Source organism: Vidua chalybeata, chromosome Z, assembly GCF_026979565.1.
Source record: "Vidua chalybeata isolate OUT-0048 chromosome Z, bVidCha1 merged haplotype, whole genome shotgun sequence".
Lineage (NCBI taxonomy): Eukaryota > Metazoa > Chordata > Aves > Passeriformes > Viduidae > Vidua > Vidua chalybeata.
In genome coordinates, this window is record NC_071570.1 from 72,073,350 (window position 1) to 72,092,248 (window position 18,899).

General features: G+C 41.2%; 1 protein-coding gene across 1 annotated transcript; it reads right to left on the reverse strand.

Moving 5' to 3' along the window:
* Window positions 1–367: 367 nt before the first annotated feature.
* Window positions 368–18,176, reverse strand: REEP5 (receptor accessory protein 5). The gene is made up of 5 exons (XM_053932578.1): window positions 17,999–18,176; window positions 17,798–17,891; window positions 9,335–9,473; window positions 4,293–4,461; window positions 368–2,934 (listed from the first exon to the last, which is right to left on the reverse strand). Exons 1-5 carry the CDS (start codon window positions 18,114–18,116, stop codon window positions 2,885–2,887), a joined length of 570 nt encoding a protein of 189 aa, XP_053788553.1. The 5' UTR covers window positions 18,117–18,176; the 3' UTR covers window positions 368–2,884.
* Window positions 18,177–18,899: the final 723 nt, after the last annotated feature.

The following is an 18,899-nucleotide window of genomic DNA, read 5'->3' on the forward strand; positions in this document are numbered from 1 at the left end:
CAAAATCCCTGTAGTTTACAGTCTTTCCTCTCTATGTTTCTAGAGAATCCTAAACCATAATGATTCCCAGGTAAGCCAGGCTATGAAGCCTAGAAAGATGCTCATGGTGCTCACAGTTGGGAGGAGTTCTGCATTCCAAACTCTTCTGTAAGGGCCTGATGCTCTAAATCTGCTTGGCTGCACCCTCAGATTGGCATGGGGCAGAGACACTTCCTTTGGAGTTTAAGAGGTTTCTAGTGGTTCCACAGTAATGAACTTCAGGGAAGGGGAAAAAAAAGTGAATACCCTGTAAAGACCTTCTGCCTTCCTAAAGTAGCCACAATTTCACTGTAGAGGTATAAGGTTCTTAAGAAATGCTGAGACATCATACCAGTCCCATAGGAATCTCTTTATTTGTGTCCATTTTTATTTAGCACATTACAGCTTCAGTAAAGACATGGAGCAGATGTGTGTACCAACATTTGCACATAAATGTTGTGAAGACACAAAGAAAAGCATTCATCTGCAGGGCAAGCCAGTGGAGTTACTTCCAGGAAAGGATAACTTGCTGCAGAAATTCAGACATTTCTACTTGCATCAAGGCAAAAAACCAAGGACAACTTCTGTTAACAACAAACTGTAGCTCTAATTCAAGTAGAAATCTGACAAAAGAGCACTGATTGTATGTGCTGATAATATCAAATTGGTAAAGACACGAAGTTGATTTAAAGCCTTTCAAGTTCTGAGAGAGATGCAAGGGACTGTTTTAACACTTATCTAACATCTACCTAGAATGTTTTATCCCCATTAATAACAGTGGAAGAACTGTTTAGTAGTATAAGAAATTAAGAGTAAATCCTTTCTCTACTGCAGACATCATTACACTTGAAAAATCTAAAATTTTACTGTAAGCTTTTAGATAAGTAAATTATGTAGTGCATTGCACTGAAATCAAACAGTCTATTAAGAATCCTCATTTATTTTCATCTAGTTACTTCTAATCTCAAGAATTGAAACTAAATTACAGTGGCCACATGAGTGCTTTACATAGAGCTGAAAATACAGGACTAAGGTTTAGTAAGGCTTACCAGAAAGTCCAGTGGGTTTACGACAGAAGAAGTTAAGACAAGAAATTAAACCAGTTAAATGGTGATATACTTCAAACTTTTTACATGCTTAAAACCTAGAACTTTGCTGTAAACTTTATCCTCTTCAGCATATCCCCTCGTAAAAAAAAGTTGTCAAGGAATGATTAGCTAAGAGATCTTTCATTTTTTCTTCAAATGACAAACTGCATGCTGTCCTACAGAACACAAGGTACAGCAGGACTTATATTTCCCTATCCAAGATGCCACCCCTAAGGGCTATGTTTTCCAGCTCAAAGCTTAAACTTCTTTCTCTTATGACACTTTTACATCCCCTCTTATAAAACATATCTCTCCAGGTTAAAACTGACCTGCTGAGTTGCACTGTGTACTTCACTCTTTTGCAGTTCTTGCATCTGAAAATTTACAATGAACATTTATACAACAATTTGTTGCAGAAAGTAAGAAGTCCTCAAAACTTTATTTTAAGATTAAGTCTTTAGAATTCAAGATTGTGTACTGTAAATAATGTTTATCCTATCAAAAGCTTAAATTATCCTTTCTGTATATTCTGTGAGCTCTGAGAACTGCCGTACAATTACTCTAGGCTTTAAAGAAATGTCAGCATGGAGAAGAAAACACAGAAATTTCAGTAACTCATGTCTAATTAATGAATGTAATCGTTTTTGTTGAAAATACTACAGTGTGAAAGAGTACAGGTACAAATCTAAGGAAATTTTTTTTTTCCAGATTGATTGTAAAAAACCCCTTTATTCTCTTAGCAACTTCAGTTGCGCTCCTACTGATTGGTCAGGAATATATCGAGTAACAAGAGCATCTCCACTCAGGAAGTTTAAGTGTTTACAGAAAGTTGTTCTTAGTATAGTCAGAAGAGACTGCAGATCTTTATGAGCAGAAAAGGCTTGTGGGAGTTGTGGTCTGTCCCCGTAATGATGTAATTCTGGGGTCTGACATCCAAGGCAGGTGACACTTTAAAAGGAATTCAGGAAAAAACGTTTGTCATGGTACCACTCCTTAGCTAAAGGTGGCTTGTGCTTTTGAGCGTGATCTTAAAAAGCACTCTGAACAATTTTGGATAACAACTTGTTTTAGCAAGAATAGGCAAGAAGTTGTACTTCAGTCAGGCTGTGTTAATCTTGTGGGATTTAATGCATCCATATCTAGCAAATCACTTCAGGCCAATATAAGCTTGATCACATCAAGGAAGTTATTCTTTCCTATATTTAGTATCCATCCATTTAAGAATACACACATTGTACCAAATACTGTGCTACAATAAAACATGCAACAGTGAATAATCTCTATAATCAGGTGCCTAGAACACGTAATGTCACAATTTACAGCTTTAGTGGTGGGGAATACATCCATTATGCCATCTCTAACAGTAATTCCCTGTATATTCAGGAAGATCCATTCAGAATTTTCCCTATGAAATAGCTTTGTGCTACCAGAGGCACCACAATCAAAGTGTTAAGAGTAATTTCATAGACAAAGAGACAACTAAAGTGCAGAGCCTGAGGGATATATACTTTTTATTTATGTTACTGCAGAAAGAGATTACTGAAACTCTTCTGCATGAAGACGAATAAAATATTTTCATTAAGCTTCAGATGCTGCCCACTGCATTGCTTTTAAATAAAAATGCATACTCTCTATGAGTCACAGCAAAGTCGTAAGTAAACTTACAGCACTTTCCTTTAATATATCAAAATGTTTCCAAGGCAATATTATTGAACTTATACCACAGTCCCCAGTAACATCAAGCTGCACAAAGGAGGTGGTAGGGAAACTTATCCAGTTTAAGTGCTCTTCTTTTCTTCACCCAGCAAGTTTACTGTTGCTTTCTTGGCTGCAGGAAAATAAAATCAAGTTTAGTCATAGGCCTACAAAGTCGGTTATCAAATGTTCTCAAACTGAATGAAAAAATATTTCCTTCTACTCACAAGAGAAAGAACACAGAAGAAAATCATAGCTTTTGTATACACTTAGATATAGTGATAAAACTTAACATAAAAACATGTAAAAAAAAAAAAACATAAGTAAGGAGCAGTGCAATAACTATGGTATTGTTAAAACAGGGCTGCTCATAGTGTTAAGGACATACAGGTTTGCAGCAAGAAATATACCATAATGATAAAACAGGCTTGGAATAATGCTAATATTTGTGTATGCACGGTCATTTAAAAAAAAGGTTGTTGTTTTATTTTGGTGGTTTGGTTTTGTTTTGTTTTGTCGTTGCTGTTAGGTTTGTTGAGGTTTTTTGGTGGAAATCATTATATAAAAAATAGGAAAAAGAAAGAATAAGTGATGAAATAAGGGCAGGGAAATCCCAAAAGCAACATCAAAGGACATTAATTAAGGTACATGCCTAACAATAAGGACTCGGAAAGAATTATGCAGCAAAATTTCCAAGAATAGTTGAGCAAGGCAGATCTTTTAAGCAGACAGGAAAGTTGCTAAGATGAAATGAGGCTGCACTTATTGTTTGGTGGAATGGAGCATTAAGATGCTTTGAAATAGCATATAAATAAAATTAATTTCAAGTGAAACTTAAAAAAACCCTTTATTTTAGCTACCTAATACATCTCCTTCTCTTATTCATAAAACCATCATCAGATACTTTAGAATGCAAGGGTTCACTACAGAACGCAAGGAAATAAAAAACTTAATCAATCTACAGGCTGTTATAATACATAAAAATAAAACATAAGTAGTTCCTTTAAGAGTGAGGAATCCTTTGACCTCCAGAGGAAGGAAAAATGCAAAAACATATACATGGGAAAACTGCACTTTCCACATTGCTGTGTATTGTTGTTAATTGTTTACTGCACAACTGGGAGCCCCTCTGTACTACCAGGTATTTGAGGGAGTATTTTAGGAGATATGAGGGTACACTAAAACAATAACTGTATTTATGAAAGTTATGTCTGGACCTGCCTCTAGAAATAATGTTTTTAGTGGTGTGTATGATGGGAAGACACAAAAACAATTCAATTTCTTCCACTCATTCTAGCCTAACTGCAATTCTAGAAAGCAAGATCCACTGCAGCCCCCATTTCTCAAACTTAACTTCTCCATTGTAATTTACATTATCTTCTTGCAATTTATTTTTGTTTCCTCCAAATGATGAATATTAAGTGCAGTTATAAGACCTCCCCAGTGCAATTCCCCCTACTTGCTGTGACCAGTGAAGGGCCTTTTGCTCACCCTCTTTAGTGATGGTGTCTGCAGTCTCTGCAGCCTTGTCTTTCAGGTCCTGCACAACACTGTCCAGCTGGGCCTCGTGCTTCAGGAAGAAGGGACGGATAATCCTGTGGTAGAGAAACTCTGCCCCATTGGAAGGGCTTGGAGCCATGCACCACAGCAGGAAGCCACACTGTGAGAACAAGAACATCAGCCTGAGTGGAAGGAATCATGAGTAGGAGACAAGGTGCCTTTCTTAAGTGCCAGAGAACTGAGCACATTGAGAACAGTCCCTGTGTGGTCAGGGCTCCAGGAGGGCGCACACCAGGACAGCTACATACAGTCAAGTCTTTACACTGGAATTATTTCATGGATAGTGTAAGGACAAAGGAGGAGGGCTGCAGCAGTAAATCTAATCTGGTGTCAGGTGTATCAAGACTACATGCACTTTTTTTTCCTCTTTAAGGTGGAACTATAAAACCTGGCTACAGAAACATCAATCTCTCTCAATATTTCTAAAACACATGGCACAGGACTCACTGAATGTCTAGGTCCCTAAGTGACCTCAATTCAGCCAAAACACATCCCTCTCCTCTCTGCCTGCCTGCCTTGAAAACACAGTGGAGGAAAGAACAGGGATGTGTGTACCCCAGAGGTAAATTGACAAGGAGGAGAGAATAAACCCAAGCTACACACAGGGCACAAACAAGAGTCATGCTTCTGGATTACAGTTTAGGCATAGCTTTTAGAGCACCATCTGCTCTCCAGAAAAATCAAAGACCACAGTGTGGGGTTATGTTTCTGCATCTTACAAAAGGGGATTGGAAAGACAGTTATTACATGTACTACAAATCCCTGTCTTTACTACTGAAGCACTTTTATTTGGCTTCAGTTTCACTGCCATACACCACACAAAGACAGTCATGCAGAGCAAGATGAAACATTTAAGGGAGAGGGAGTGACATAAACTAAATCTGCTTGAGCGATGAAAATACATATAAAATTATTTTACAGGATAAAACAGCAACAAAATGAAGTACATTTTCTCAGCATTTGTATAGTTCTTTCTGTACACAAATAGTACAGTATTATTCCATGTCAAAAGCCTCTCCAGAAAATGAAGGCATAACAGCTTTTCTCAGACTACCCTTTCCTGAAACACAAAACAAAACAACCTCAGCCTCAAAACATGCCTTGTTTTCAGGTTAGACAGGATTCCATATTTGAGGATTTCCACATATTTCTGGGCAGTCTTCTTAAAGCAAGGCCTCCAAATATTTTGGAACATGTCTCCTCTGTTCCTTCCCAACAAGGTATACTAAGACTGAATGTTCTGTACATTCTGCTCTACACATCTGTAAAATTTTGGCTTTGTCTTCTCTGCAGTGCCAGACCAATTTACCATCCTTTTGGGTAAGAATTAAGCTTTCTTCTTTAAACTATTTGATCATGGTGTCAAAACAGAATGACTGTTGCTGTTGAGCAGGACGGGAATGAAATGACTCCAAGTTAGAAGGCAAAGAGAATGAACTGATTTATTTCAAATGTACCTCTCTATATATAGAGGACATCGAGAAGACTAATTTCATTGGTCTTAGAGTAAAAACATGTCACACCATTGGTGTGCAGTGAATGACGCACAGTGGCAGAGCATATCTATAAACAATGTGAATAATAAGATAGATTAGAGAATTATTTACATTCTTTCCCAACTACTTCCCAGGTTCTCACCTGGTTAGAAAACCCTCTCTTTTCTCTCTGACTGAACTGAGAATATCCACAAATGACTGAAAGGAATGTTTGCCCAGAACAGAAAGAAAGGTTTTTTAAAGTGAAGTGTTCACCAGAGGGATTGTCCCATCAGGAAAATTCCAATTAACTAAAACAAAGAATTCAACATGCAGTAAAATCTGGCACCAGTAAACAGCAACTGATGAATTATTAAGTATGGTCAGAGAAAATAAAGGCAAAAAGTGCCTTTATCAATATAAATACTTACTTTCAAAAGCTTCAATTCTTTGGAACTTAATATAACAGAAAGACTACATGGTGTTATGTTATCTTTCATTAAAAGCTGAGAAGTACACTGACTATTTCCTGTTCAAGAATATCTGATCAATTACTGAAAGTTACTTCTCCCACAAAACTGTACAAACATATCAACTTCTGTATAAAAAAGTTAGTTCTCCTTTGTTTTAGAAAAATCCCTCAAATGTGAGTCCAACTCCCTCTAAAACCAAAAGAAATTGAAATTTCCCTTTCCCTGCCTAAGAACAAAATTAGTAATTTTGATTTGACAGCTTTGTCCCACTCTAATTGAGACAAAAGTAATTATAGATTTGTTCTCAAATACTTGTTACTTTTGAATTGTACTGAAACAGATGTTTATACGCATTTTCTATTGGACACATAGCAAAGTTGAGATTCTCACTCTTTTCAAAGCTTGAAAATGTTAGACTGCTAACTTAGTTTATTTTACCCCATCTCTCGTGAAACTGAAGTAACATAGGCTAGTTCACTAACTTAATTGAAAATAAAGAGGGTTGTAAGAAGCTCCAGCAAGCTCAGAGTGGTAAAGTTGTTAACTGGAAAAATAAAAACCCAAGCCCAAAATATATTCTTTGCAACCCTCCAGACCAGACAGAGTAGGGAATGGAATTCACCTGAGCTCAGTCTGGCTCACTTGGACCTGCTCCAAGCAGTTGTTTTTGACCTGGCAGCACCAATTTTGTTCAGATATAGCATTAGAGTATTTCAAGGTAGAGCCATTAGTGGAGTAAGAAGTCCTCTCACTCCCACCACCAAGAATACACATAGAATGATAAACTCTGCTGCTTTTACTGGATACTGTAATCTAATACCTGAATGCCACAGAAATCTTTAAAGCTTGAACAGAAATATTTAAAACCAAATCATCAAATCATATGCATAAGAAATTATGAGTTGCATGCATGTCCTGTGCTTCAGAGATAAAAAATGCAAGCAGATAAATAAGAAGTGAGCATTACCAAAAAAACAAAAACAAAAACAAAAAAACCCACAAAAACCAGCAGCCCATAAAATCCAAGCAAAAGCCCATAAAATAAAAAAAATGTCCTACGGAGAATAAAAGTGTATACAAACATAATAATGTATTTAAAGAAGTTCTTTAACATTCCTTTCTCCCACCCATAGAATTTTCTAGTCTGCTGAAAACTTTTATGTCACAGAGTCTAAACTCTGGACTTTGGGGACTCTGGAAGCAGTGGTGCTCAATGTTTCAGCCACATACATGAACGTGTTTTGAAATACTGAGCAACTAAATCTCAGTCTGGAGTGGAAGCTACAAGCGGTATCAAACAGATGTGACTACACAAATTTAGCACATCTTGAGAATAAAAGCAAGCTCAAAATTTTCATGAATGACGAATTTGGGCTTCTACTTCATGAAAGAGATACAGAAGCATCATAACTACCCTCCAAGAGGTTTTAGTTCATGGATGGAATGAAGTGTGGAAGCTGCCTGATTCCTCCTTCTCCTCCTGTGGAGTAACCACCGTCTTTCCACCCATTCAGCAACACTTTCTGATTCTCAGCCAAAACCTGCCTGCCTTTGTACAAACCTCTCCTACCAACCACTACTGAGAGCAAACACTTGGCTTCTATGTGCCTTCTGCAGCTATCAAAGAAAGCTGAGTATTGACGTAATTCCTTGTGCTTGCTTTTGCAGAATTGAGAAAAGTGCCTTTCCCTTGATTACAATACTACATGTAACTGTGGCACTGCTGATACCATTTTATCAGAGCCATTCGTAGTCTTTATTTGGAAATTCAACCTGAATTTCAGTCGTGTGCTCTTCAGAAAGAGAGCTGTGGCGGCATGAAGAAACCGTTGCCACATCTTTTTCCACTAAGAATTTAGAAAAGAAGCTCTGAAAATACACTGTATTAATTCAGAATTGTAAGCATATACCACTGCAGCTGATGGATTAAAGTAAAAGGTGTCCAAATGATTGCCACAGTTGAGGCTTGTTAAAGACTGGAAGGATCAAGGCAGACATGTAAACCAGTCAAATTTTTTTATAAAATACAGCATTTCCTGGAAACAGCTTTTGACACTGTCAGGTCTTATCATTAAAATATTAAATTACCCCACCACAACAGCTGGCAAGTAAATTGTTTTAACCACTTTGATGGGACTAAACCAGGCTAACAAAACAAAAGAGAAGGAAGAGAACAGCCCACTGAACCAGAAAACTGGTAAGAGTTCTTTGAGATAAAGAGCAAGCTCTGCAGCAAGCTAGAAGGTCTTTTACCCAACAGCATAGAGAGTCATCAGCTATCTCCTAGATGAATTTAACATGTTAAAGTTGACTGAAACCTTAGATCACAAAAGCTTTGAACACATTAACCAAATCATTGTTGGTAGTCAAATCACACTAACAAACGCACATCAGCAACCATCTCCTCTGATACCTACCAGTTCCTTTCAGGAAACTGAGTTTAATTAAAAATTAAAACTGTAGGACAAATTATTCTTGTATTCCAATTTCCTTCCTTGCTCCAATAGCACAGATGTTACGGCCTCCTTCATGATTTTACTCTCCACTTTTACTAATCCTCTTAAAGCAAAAATAGAATCACTCTATGGGGCTTACCATGTCATTTGTCCAAATTTACCTGAGCACCAAGAGAAAGAACTGTGTCTGGTTTGTGTGGGTTTTTTTTGGTGGTTTTGTTTGTTTGTTTGTTGTGTTTTTTGTTTTGTTTTGTTTTTGGGGGTTTGTTTGGGTTTTTTTGGGGTTTTTGTTTTTTTTTTTTTGACAATTAGAATGTCTCTTCTTCTTTCCTAAAAGCCAGCAGACCCTTCCCTTTCACCTATCCCAACCTCCCCTCCTGCCTCACAAAACGACCAGCTGTAAACAGATGACTTTCACAATAGTAAATTACACATAACCTGCATGTAAAAAGGTGTGACCTGGGAATGATTCCAAATGAATCTGTTGTCATCTACCCATTCCTGGAGACATTAAATCAGTTTTATCGAAAGGTCACATTTTAGGAGAGGGGTCACATGAATTAACGTACCTTTAGCATGTAGTAGAAAGGGAACCATGACAGAAAGATGTCAGAGAAGAATTCAGCTATGCTGAAAATGCCATACACAACCCAGTAAGTCAGCCACTGCGTGTCATCATCTTTGTTGGGACTTTCAATGGCCTTGATTCTGCAAGGAAAATAAATCAAGTGAGCAGAACAGTAGCATCAGTCTCGTCTATAATGATGAAAATTTTATGACTCAGATTTGTTGTTATATGTGATTCTCCATAATTGAATTACGCCAAGAAAAATAATTAACGTCTATCACTCAGACAGTGTGTCAAGATCTTTGAACAGCAAAGCTTTTTCCTATATACCACATTTCAAAACTAAAAGACACTCAAGCTATTTCTACTTCTGGCATTACAAGGCAGAAAAAACCCAAACAAAACCAGTGAGCATTCTAACCTTGTTCACAAAACATTTTGAGGGACAAGAAAGGGAGGGGATAATCTTTGGCCATGGTTCCAGTTCTGGAGGTATTGTAGTAATCCTGACCAGAAGGCTACTGTACATTCAGCATTAATGATCCACGTAACAGATAACCTGAGTGAGCCCAGTCCTGTGAGGCACAGGATGCCAGTGATCACAACACCTTCCTGGCCTTGCCTACACCCATCAGTGACCATCCTCCTTCTCTGATAGCCAGAATGGAATGATGAACAGAGTTGCTGTCTCAGACGAAAAATCCTACAATACCTTAAGTTATCAAAATGTGATAGCCTTGTCTCCAGACAAGGCCCACACAGTGGGCTACGTGTGGATCAGAAATTCATTCAGTGCTGCATAGCTTGGGGTTCCCAGCACCACTGGTATAAAACTGTCTGTATTATTATGTTTCTTTTACACAGTTAGCTCTAATAAATAGCATTTTAAATGTACTTGTACATGTACTAGCTTCCTCTTTGAAAAGGTAAACTTATCTATAGGATTTGATCTAAGTCCTAAGAAGCACTTATTCTACATAAGCAGGGGAAATCCAGATCCATATGCATCTGCATCACCCAATGTAGTGCTCTATAAATTAATTCCTACAGGACTTGCAAAGTCTGATGTAGACTAAAGTATTAAGAACAGGGTCAAAAAAACTCTACTAAAGTATTGGGCTTTCTGCATAAAGACTTAATGAGCTTTTGTTCTCCATCTGCTATGAGAATGTAGTTCAAGTTTATATAGTTTTTAAAAACAGAAACTAAAAGATGCACATGTGCTCTTTCAGTAAAAGCAGTGTAGTAGAGTTTCTGGAGCCACTAATTTCCAGATTAGCACTGTAAGAAGTTTTAGAAGAAAATACTAGGAAATCTAAGCCTGATTGTTTCAAGCTTAAGAGTCTTTGAGAGCATTTGTCCTCTCCACTTATGCTGGAGGATTAAAATCTGTAGACTCACTTTAATGTATTTAGTTTAAATTCTTCTATCACTTTTTCCTTTAATATCAGCTGTATTGTTTCTGAAGCAGCATGTGTGAGATGTACCAGAAGTGCCAAGTTTTGTTAGTTCCCTTAAAAAGGCAGAGGGAGGTTTACAAAGCAGAAATCAGAGAGCTGGCCATAAGTCCATATCCTGGTGAGTTGAGAAATGCTGTGGATTCTGCACTTCCTAGTTCTGTAGGTCAGAGGGGAGCAGGGAGAATTGGGGGAAATAATTCCTGTGACATGCTGTATATTTTAGCAAAAGTACTGGCGAACCCACTTCATGCAGAGGGAGCTGGCAGAGCTGCTGGAACTAATTACTTTGAAATGCAGTACCAAGGATCTGATACTTAATTCATGCATTATTTCTACTGGAGTGTAAGGCTGGCCAGCAGTGTCCTGCAGTGGGAAAAGCAGCAGCCCTTGCCATACCCCATCAATAAGGGGATCTTAACAACACACAGAGCACCAGCACAACTGGAAGATTTTCCACAGGTTTTGCAACAGCAGGTCTAATTTCTGCTATTCCTATCATCACAGGCAGCCCTAGTCCAAGCAGTCTCAAAGGCAGGGACAACTCCAGCTGCTCCTACTCCCACTGCTCAAGCACATATTTTCCATGCCCACACCTCTGAAGTATTCTAGTAAGACCAGGAGAGGGGGCTGTACAAAAACAGCTCCTGGACACCACAGGAGTTAAGAAAGAAAGCTACAGAGCTATTTTCAATGTGTGAAACTGCACTTCTGGAGGGAAAGAAAAAGTACACGGATGAGTAGGGATGTTAGAGTGGTGGATAAATGGAGCAGAGAAAGGAACCAATTGCAAAGCTTCTCAGTGTTAAGGAAAACCTGCTGTAGAGACTCACCATGTGAATTCTGTTGACAATTTCTCCATTAGAGGCATAGAAGACAAGGCTTATATTACCACAACAAAGCATCCTAGCTTGGCATTTCTGAGAAAATACTTTGCAGTTAACCTGCCAGCAGTCTTCCTGTTTTCCAGTCACCATATATGGATTTAAGGGAGCATTGTTTCGTTTTCCTTTTTAACATTATTAAAATCATCTCAGTAACCACAAAAATCAGCTTTCATTAAAAAAAAAAAAAGAGCTTAGAATCTCCAATTTTGTGGCAAAAGGCAGATGGCATATCACTGTGTTAATGGGCCACATTCTATTATCTTCTCTCCTCTGGAAACAAATGGCCTTTGAGAGCTCCTAAATGCAGTACCATGGGTGTTCTCCCTTTGAATGTTCACCATCTGCTGCTGTAGTTCCTTAGGGGATACATGAACAACACGCTTTTACTGTCAGACAGCCACAAGCAGCAGCACTACAAGTAGTCAAAGCCCCATCAGATTTAGCCAGCTGAGGTACGGAGCATTAAATCCACACGTGGCTGTTTTCTTACACACTGTAGGGAACAGCACATCTCTCAACCTTCTGCAGTGGGCTGATACTGGTGGGCAAGGCCAGGGGCAGCACCCTACCACAGCCAGCAGGGAACAGCCACGCCAGCTCAAATTGCTCCTGTGGGCCATGGCTCCAGTCCCAGTCAGGGAGAGAGGGAGGGAGGGAGGGGGAGAGGGAGGGAGGGATAAGCAGGTTACAGCAGGGCCATCAGTGACTGGAAGTTTTAACTGAAGTCAAGGAAAGGTAAGCATTTTATAAATATCCTGCTTTGGAATTGGGAGTGTGTCCCTCAGATGAGACAAGGAAATCCAGCATAACATGTTCCTGTTGAATAAAAGGGCAAAAGTTACCTCCATCCCTTGCTACTTATACACTATTTCAATAGCAAGTCACAGAAAATGGTACTTGTCCAAGAACAAGCACAGTAAGTTATGCAGAATATCTGAACAGAGATGGATTTTTATCCATTTATAACTACACTCTTTTCAACATGAGAATCACACCATAATTAAATGTAGTCTTCCAAGTTATTCTAGAGGTATTATCCTGGTGTAATGCCCTGTACAATTAAGCTTAGGAGAGACATCATTACTTCAACCCAAGAACAGTTCATTCTTCTCCATGTTAGGTCAACCAATCAAGCAGGCTGATATTCAAAATGCAATCTCCATCAATAAGTGAAAAGTTACAGGCCAAGAGGTACTGACACTACATTCTACTTTAGGATTGCCTTCTTATAAATTATTTCTGTGTTGCAAGAATAAATAAGTCAGTCTCATGAAAACATTATATTAAGATTTTCTAAGATATGAAGGACCATCCAAAGACAATAGCTTCAGATTTAAAAAAATGATACTGTTTTGTCTAGTGCTGATCTAAATTCCACCTTAGTTATGCACAATAATTACATATCCCAAAGGATTTTTTATACTGCTTCATCACTAACTGCAGAGGACTTTAAATAGAGCCTGAAACAGCTACTTACAGTAGTTCTGCATCTTGGAGGTAAAAGCAATCACTAGGAACAGCTCCAGTAGTCTGGCGAGTAAATATCACAGCTCAGTAACTTTGGTCAGCTGCCTGACCAAGAGTGAAAGGACCTGATGTGGGCCGGCACTGTGATGGATGGGGAGCCAAGAGAAACTTCATTTTGAGCCAGATCTGTTCTCCAGTAACCCTGCTAGCTGGTGGTGCCAAGAGGGAAGACTGGAGGTCGTCACATTCTGTAGCAGCCCAAGGCTCCTATCCGTGCTGTATTTACAGTGTCAGAGCACTGGTTCAGCTTTGACCCTGTGCATCCTAAAATCAGTCAAACTTTACCCTAGATCAAGTGTGGTTACTTATCCTGTTACTGATAGTAACTGTGTCTGTTACTGATAGTAACAGACACTGGACTAATTTTAGTAAGTTGCCAAGTGGAGTTCTTTCACTTAGAGAAACTGACTCATTTCAACAAAAACTCATCTCTTTCCCAAGAAGAGACTGTTGCTCCTCAATTAGCTCTGGCATAACAAATCATTTGTTACAGTAAATTCACACATATAGTACTCACAGGCTAAGTTATGAGTTTGGAGTGGGGATTTTACTGAGCTGAGTCCAGACGTGGGAGGCAGAAATAAAGAAATGCCAAATGTTATTGCTGTGGTCTCATGTGAAGTGACCACCCTTATCCCTGCAATTTACAAGGTGAACCTGAGGATTCTTGTATAAATAAAGTTACAGGTTCAAGGCAAAAGATCAGTCTCCCTTAAACCCAGTGCTCATGATGTAGCTGGGAAAGACTAGACCATTTTGTGCATCCTTCCTTCAGTTTTCTGGTCAGTGCTATATGAAGTGAGTAGGTAGGCATATTTGTCATACCCTCAGCCAAGCGTAAGTTTGGGTTTGTTTTTTCTTCATTTAACTTAAAAACCCATGAAATCACCTACACTTCTAGAGCTTATGCCTACTGGTCTGCCCCAACTCTTTACAGCAGGTTGTAAAATAATTTACTTCTAGCTACCTAGGCAGACACCCACACAGAATCAACACTCCACTGCACCACAAACTTCCTTAGCTTGGTGCCTCCCTGTCATCCTCATGTCAGACTCATCCTGGCAGGCTGCCTCCCTGACATCTCACATCATTTCAGTGAAACAAGTACCTGTGCCTTTGGATTTGCTTTATCATTTTGGCTTCTACATTTCTATCCATCACCTAAAAGCCTTCTGCTTTCCATCTTTCTTCCTCCTCACTGACTGCAACAGCAGTCATGCATTTGCAGATATAGAAAAGATCTTCCTGCCAACTGCACTTACACAACTTCTGTGATTTAAGTCTACCAGTTCCCCCCTCTCACAATTTTGAGGATCTATCAGAAAGGATCAGAAAAACTCACCAAGGATAGCAAGGGAGGGTTTCACTGATCATGCACAGACAGATATTATTAGAAGACACCAGAAAGCTACATGACAGTAGTACAAAGGGCTCTGTGTTTCTTGAAAGGAAATGGGGACTGAGGCAGCAAGAGGAGCACATGCCATTTTGCCCATCCATGGAGTCCTACAGCCTACACACTAACTCAACATGAAGCTAGATTCCTGAAACAAAGCTGGGGAAAAAAGCGGGCATCCTCTCATTTCACTGCTCTCTGCTCATTCTTGGCCTGCTCCTCCTGGAACAAGTATTTGTAGGGCCAACCAATGAGTTAGTTCCCTGGTTCTGACTCAGGTCGAAACCAGTTTCCCCAAAACAAAATCCCACACAGATGTTGGCTCTTCTGTTGGGATTAAGATGTGTTAGTGCCTCAGTTCAGAGCAGACCCATCTGTATGACAAACACCTTTATATTTTTAACCTATATGTAAGATGTGGAAGTAAAATCAAAATTTTCATACTGTTATCAGAGTATTAGTCTCCCTGAACCTAAACACTTGCTTTCTTTAGAAAGGAAAGCACATAATCTGCCCAAATGACTGCTGAAATGGCTTTTAAATGTGGCACTCTAAAACCTAAAAAACAAAAAGTGAGTATGCTTGGAGGAACTGGTTTGGCAGGACATATTAAAAAAAATAAAAATACCCTTTTTAGTGTCTGAAGCCCCAGATTATTAGGCACAAGAGAAAACAGCACAAGTACAGACAGATTTGAAAAAATTCCACTTATATTTATACTGGGCATTGTGAATCTGGTGAGATATGTCAGCTCTCTCAAATCATATTTATAAAGCAGCAGCAGAGCATTACTTCTGAACCTTGGCACATCATGCATCATTTTTCATGAAGGAAGAAAGTAAGCATTTGCCTTAAAATTTGTTACGAGAAAGGAAATTTGCTGTCCTAGTTCTCAAGAAATACACAAACAATTTAATCTTTTCTAAATAATTGTCACCAAAGAAAAGCAGTGTTCCTATTTTAAAGGTGTGAAAGAGGAAAAGGAACTAGGAGACAGACTCAAGGCACCATGACAATATTCAAGCTTCAACTGAGTGTTTATACTTCTCTACAGTCAATCCAGATTGTTTCCTGGTAGTAAAATGCCACAAGCAACATTTACATAGTGAAAACAACTGAAGTGAAGTAACAGCATAAAAGTAGTCAAAGCAGAGAGAGGCATTATTGTACTATACTGCTTTTCTCCCTTGAAGACACTAGTAATAAGTTCAGACATTTTACTGCCCAAAGCTATTTTCATCTTCGCAATTTTTAAACCAAGCATGACGGCACTTAAGAAACCTCCAAGCCTTTGCACACATTTCTTAGTCATCAAAGGCTCCCTTCCTGCTTGTACTCTAATTTTTCCGAGGCAGTTAACCACCACTAACTATGGGTGGAGCTACACTTGAACATGCTAGCTCTGGAAAGTTTAGAGAAGCGGTGAAAATGCTGGCAATGGTGTTTACGCACTTGCCAACGCTCACTTTTTCCACCTCTAGCCTGATTACTGCCTTGTGCAGTTAAAGCTTGCTAGAAGTTTAAAAAAAGTTCTGTCTATCACCTGTGGCAAACTTTTCAGTATTGGTCTACTGCAACCACAAAAGCCTGTAAATTAAGTATTAGATATCAATTTAAATTTTTTTTTTCTCTTTCATCAGTTAGCACTTACAGATTTCTAAGGAATGAGAGTAGAGACTGTCTGACTTTCTGGGAAACAGCCAGAGAACTACTGCTTCATTTTGCCTATGTTAAGAGACTGAGGTGGGTCCTTGCTGTGACATGTCATGTGGATGTACAGGGAGATTTTTGTATTGCTGGAGAAGACATTCCTCCATGTATGAAACCACTAAAGATTTACACAAGGCAAAGTTGAAGGTGAACAAGGAGGAATAAGGATAGAAACAGCTATTCCTGCTTGAAGCTGTATCAGGCATTAAGCAGGGAGCTGCCCCATCCCTGGCACTGGTTTGCACCACAGTGATGAGAACACGGGCAGCAGTGCAGCTGCAGCTGCACCCCTTCACAGCATCTGCTTGGTCTAGCAGTTACAGCCTCCAGCACTCCTCCATTGAAATTCACACCTGCTGCACTGCACACACCACAGTGAATACACAGAATGACAGAGACCAAGGAAAATAAGCTGCAGATTTATACAAAGCCTGACAGGCAGATACCTGCACAAAACTGTCCTGGTTTCATGCATGAACAGAATTAACTCTGAACTGAGGGTCCCTGGGTTTGCTGTGACTCCAATATATTTTCTTTCAGGAAAGCAGAGAGATGCACAGTCATCACCATGACTAAAGTAACCCAGAACTGAAATCCCGGTAAAACAGATTTGGAACATGCCCATGGGTCACCCATCAGGCAGCTTGTTTGCCATTTTAAACAACTGTAAAGACTGTTGATGTCCCTTGCAGAGCACAGACACCTGTCCCACTCTTTCATGAGTGCCTTTTCTGCTGACAAAGAGCCTGACCCACTACTTTGTCCCTAGCCATGGCAGGGTGTCTGGAACTACATGTCTTTCAGGGTTCCTTTCAACCCAAAGCATTCTTTGTTTTTCTTTCAAACAATTCAGTTACTGATAATGGGGAAATGATACACTGAACTACTTCACAAAAGATGAAAGTAAATTAACCAAGGAAAAGTCTTTCATGCTCGAGAGGAGTTACAGCGTTTTCCTTGTCCCCACCCCCCCATCAGCGAGGCAGGTTTGGAGTAAACAGCACTCCTTAATGCACCTTTGTCTCCAGTTCATCACCCAGTACACGGTACCAGGCATACGCCGACGATGCGCCAGTGCCTCCCTGCACCCCGCTCAACCATCAGCGCGAGTTTTAACAAACACCCTCAAACTGGCGATCCTCCCTCCCGTACGACCCAGCTTCCCGCTGGAGATGACAAAGCTGGGAACCCAACCCCAAAGCATAACCCGCTACAGGAACTGGTTATCAAGTGTGGAAACCACCCAGCGTCTCCCATCTGTAACTCCTGTACCACTCGCCAGATGGGAGAAGCCCCATTCTTCACCTGGCACCTGTACCTTCTCAAGGAAAGGGGCGGCCGGCAAAACCAACACTTTGGAGCGCGGGCCCGGAATGCCAACCCAGAGAGACTCGGCAACGCCGCAAGTGATGCGATTTTGCAACCGCATGGAAGGGTGGCACCCGGAACCATCGCGTGGCGCAGGGGGCAGGAGTCGCGACACTCACGAGACGTAGGCGGGGTAGGCGAAGCCGATGATGTTGCAGAGCAGGGACGCGCCGTATCCCACCACCAGGTACACGGCCACGACCCCGAGGATACCTGAGGAGAGAGCAGAGAGCCGTCAGCGCCCGAGGGACCGGGGCGAGGAGGAGCAGGCAGGGCGCGGCCGCCCGCGGGGAGCCGGCGCGCCGGCGGCCGGGGCTCACCGGTGGCGATGTAGGTGCGGCTGACGCCGGTCTTGCTCTCGATCCGCTCCAGTACGGCGGTCATGCAGTTCTTCTCGTGCAGGAAGCGGTCGAACCGCTGCCGCATCGCCGCGGTCATGGCGCTGGTGCCGCCCGCTCCGCGCCGCAGCCCCGCGCTCCCCGCGGCCGAGCGCAGGCGCCGCCCCGGCACCCAGCGCCCATCCCCGTGGCGCCGCGCCCGGGGGCGGTGGCGAGCGGCTGGGAACCATCTTCCGCCGGCTGCGGGCCCATTCCGAGCCCTCCCCTTCGCGAAATGGAGGTCTGGGGCCGCGCCCCGGCCGGCCAGACCCGGTCCCCCGGCCCGGGGCGGAATGCAGCACCGGGCGCGGTGCGCGCAGCCGATATCCGCCCGCGGCCTCCCGCCCTTCTTGCCCCGCTGGCAGAGATAGATTTTTAATCCTGGAGGGGGGCCAGGGACATAGATCCCTGCAAGGATGGTGCGCCTTGTTCAAGTAATCAGACAAGACCCCTGTGTCAGAGGTGGCGAGGAGGGGGAGGCCACGCGCGTAGCCGGCTCCAATTGCCTACAACTGCTAGAATGTCCCCCGACCCCCAAAATCAGTGTGTGATACCATACACGGCAAACAAAAGTCAGAAACAGATGGTAGGCATTGACGTGATGTAGAAGAAAGGTTATGACAATTTGCGGGTACCCAAAAGGCTCATGTGACCACGCCGAGGGCAGCAGCGCCTTGGTGTAACTGTACCCTGGAATTTATGGTGTGTGCAATGTTCTTGCCAACTAAATATAATTTGTTGGCTGTGATGTAGTCCTGGAAACTTCCTCGGCTGGGCTGACCCTTCCGAGCAACTCCTTTTCATCTGACTCAGCATTACAACCAGTGCTGGGACTCTTTATGCC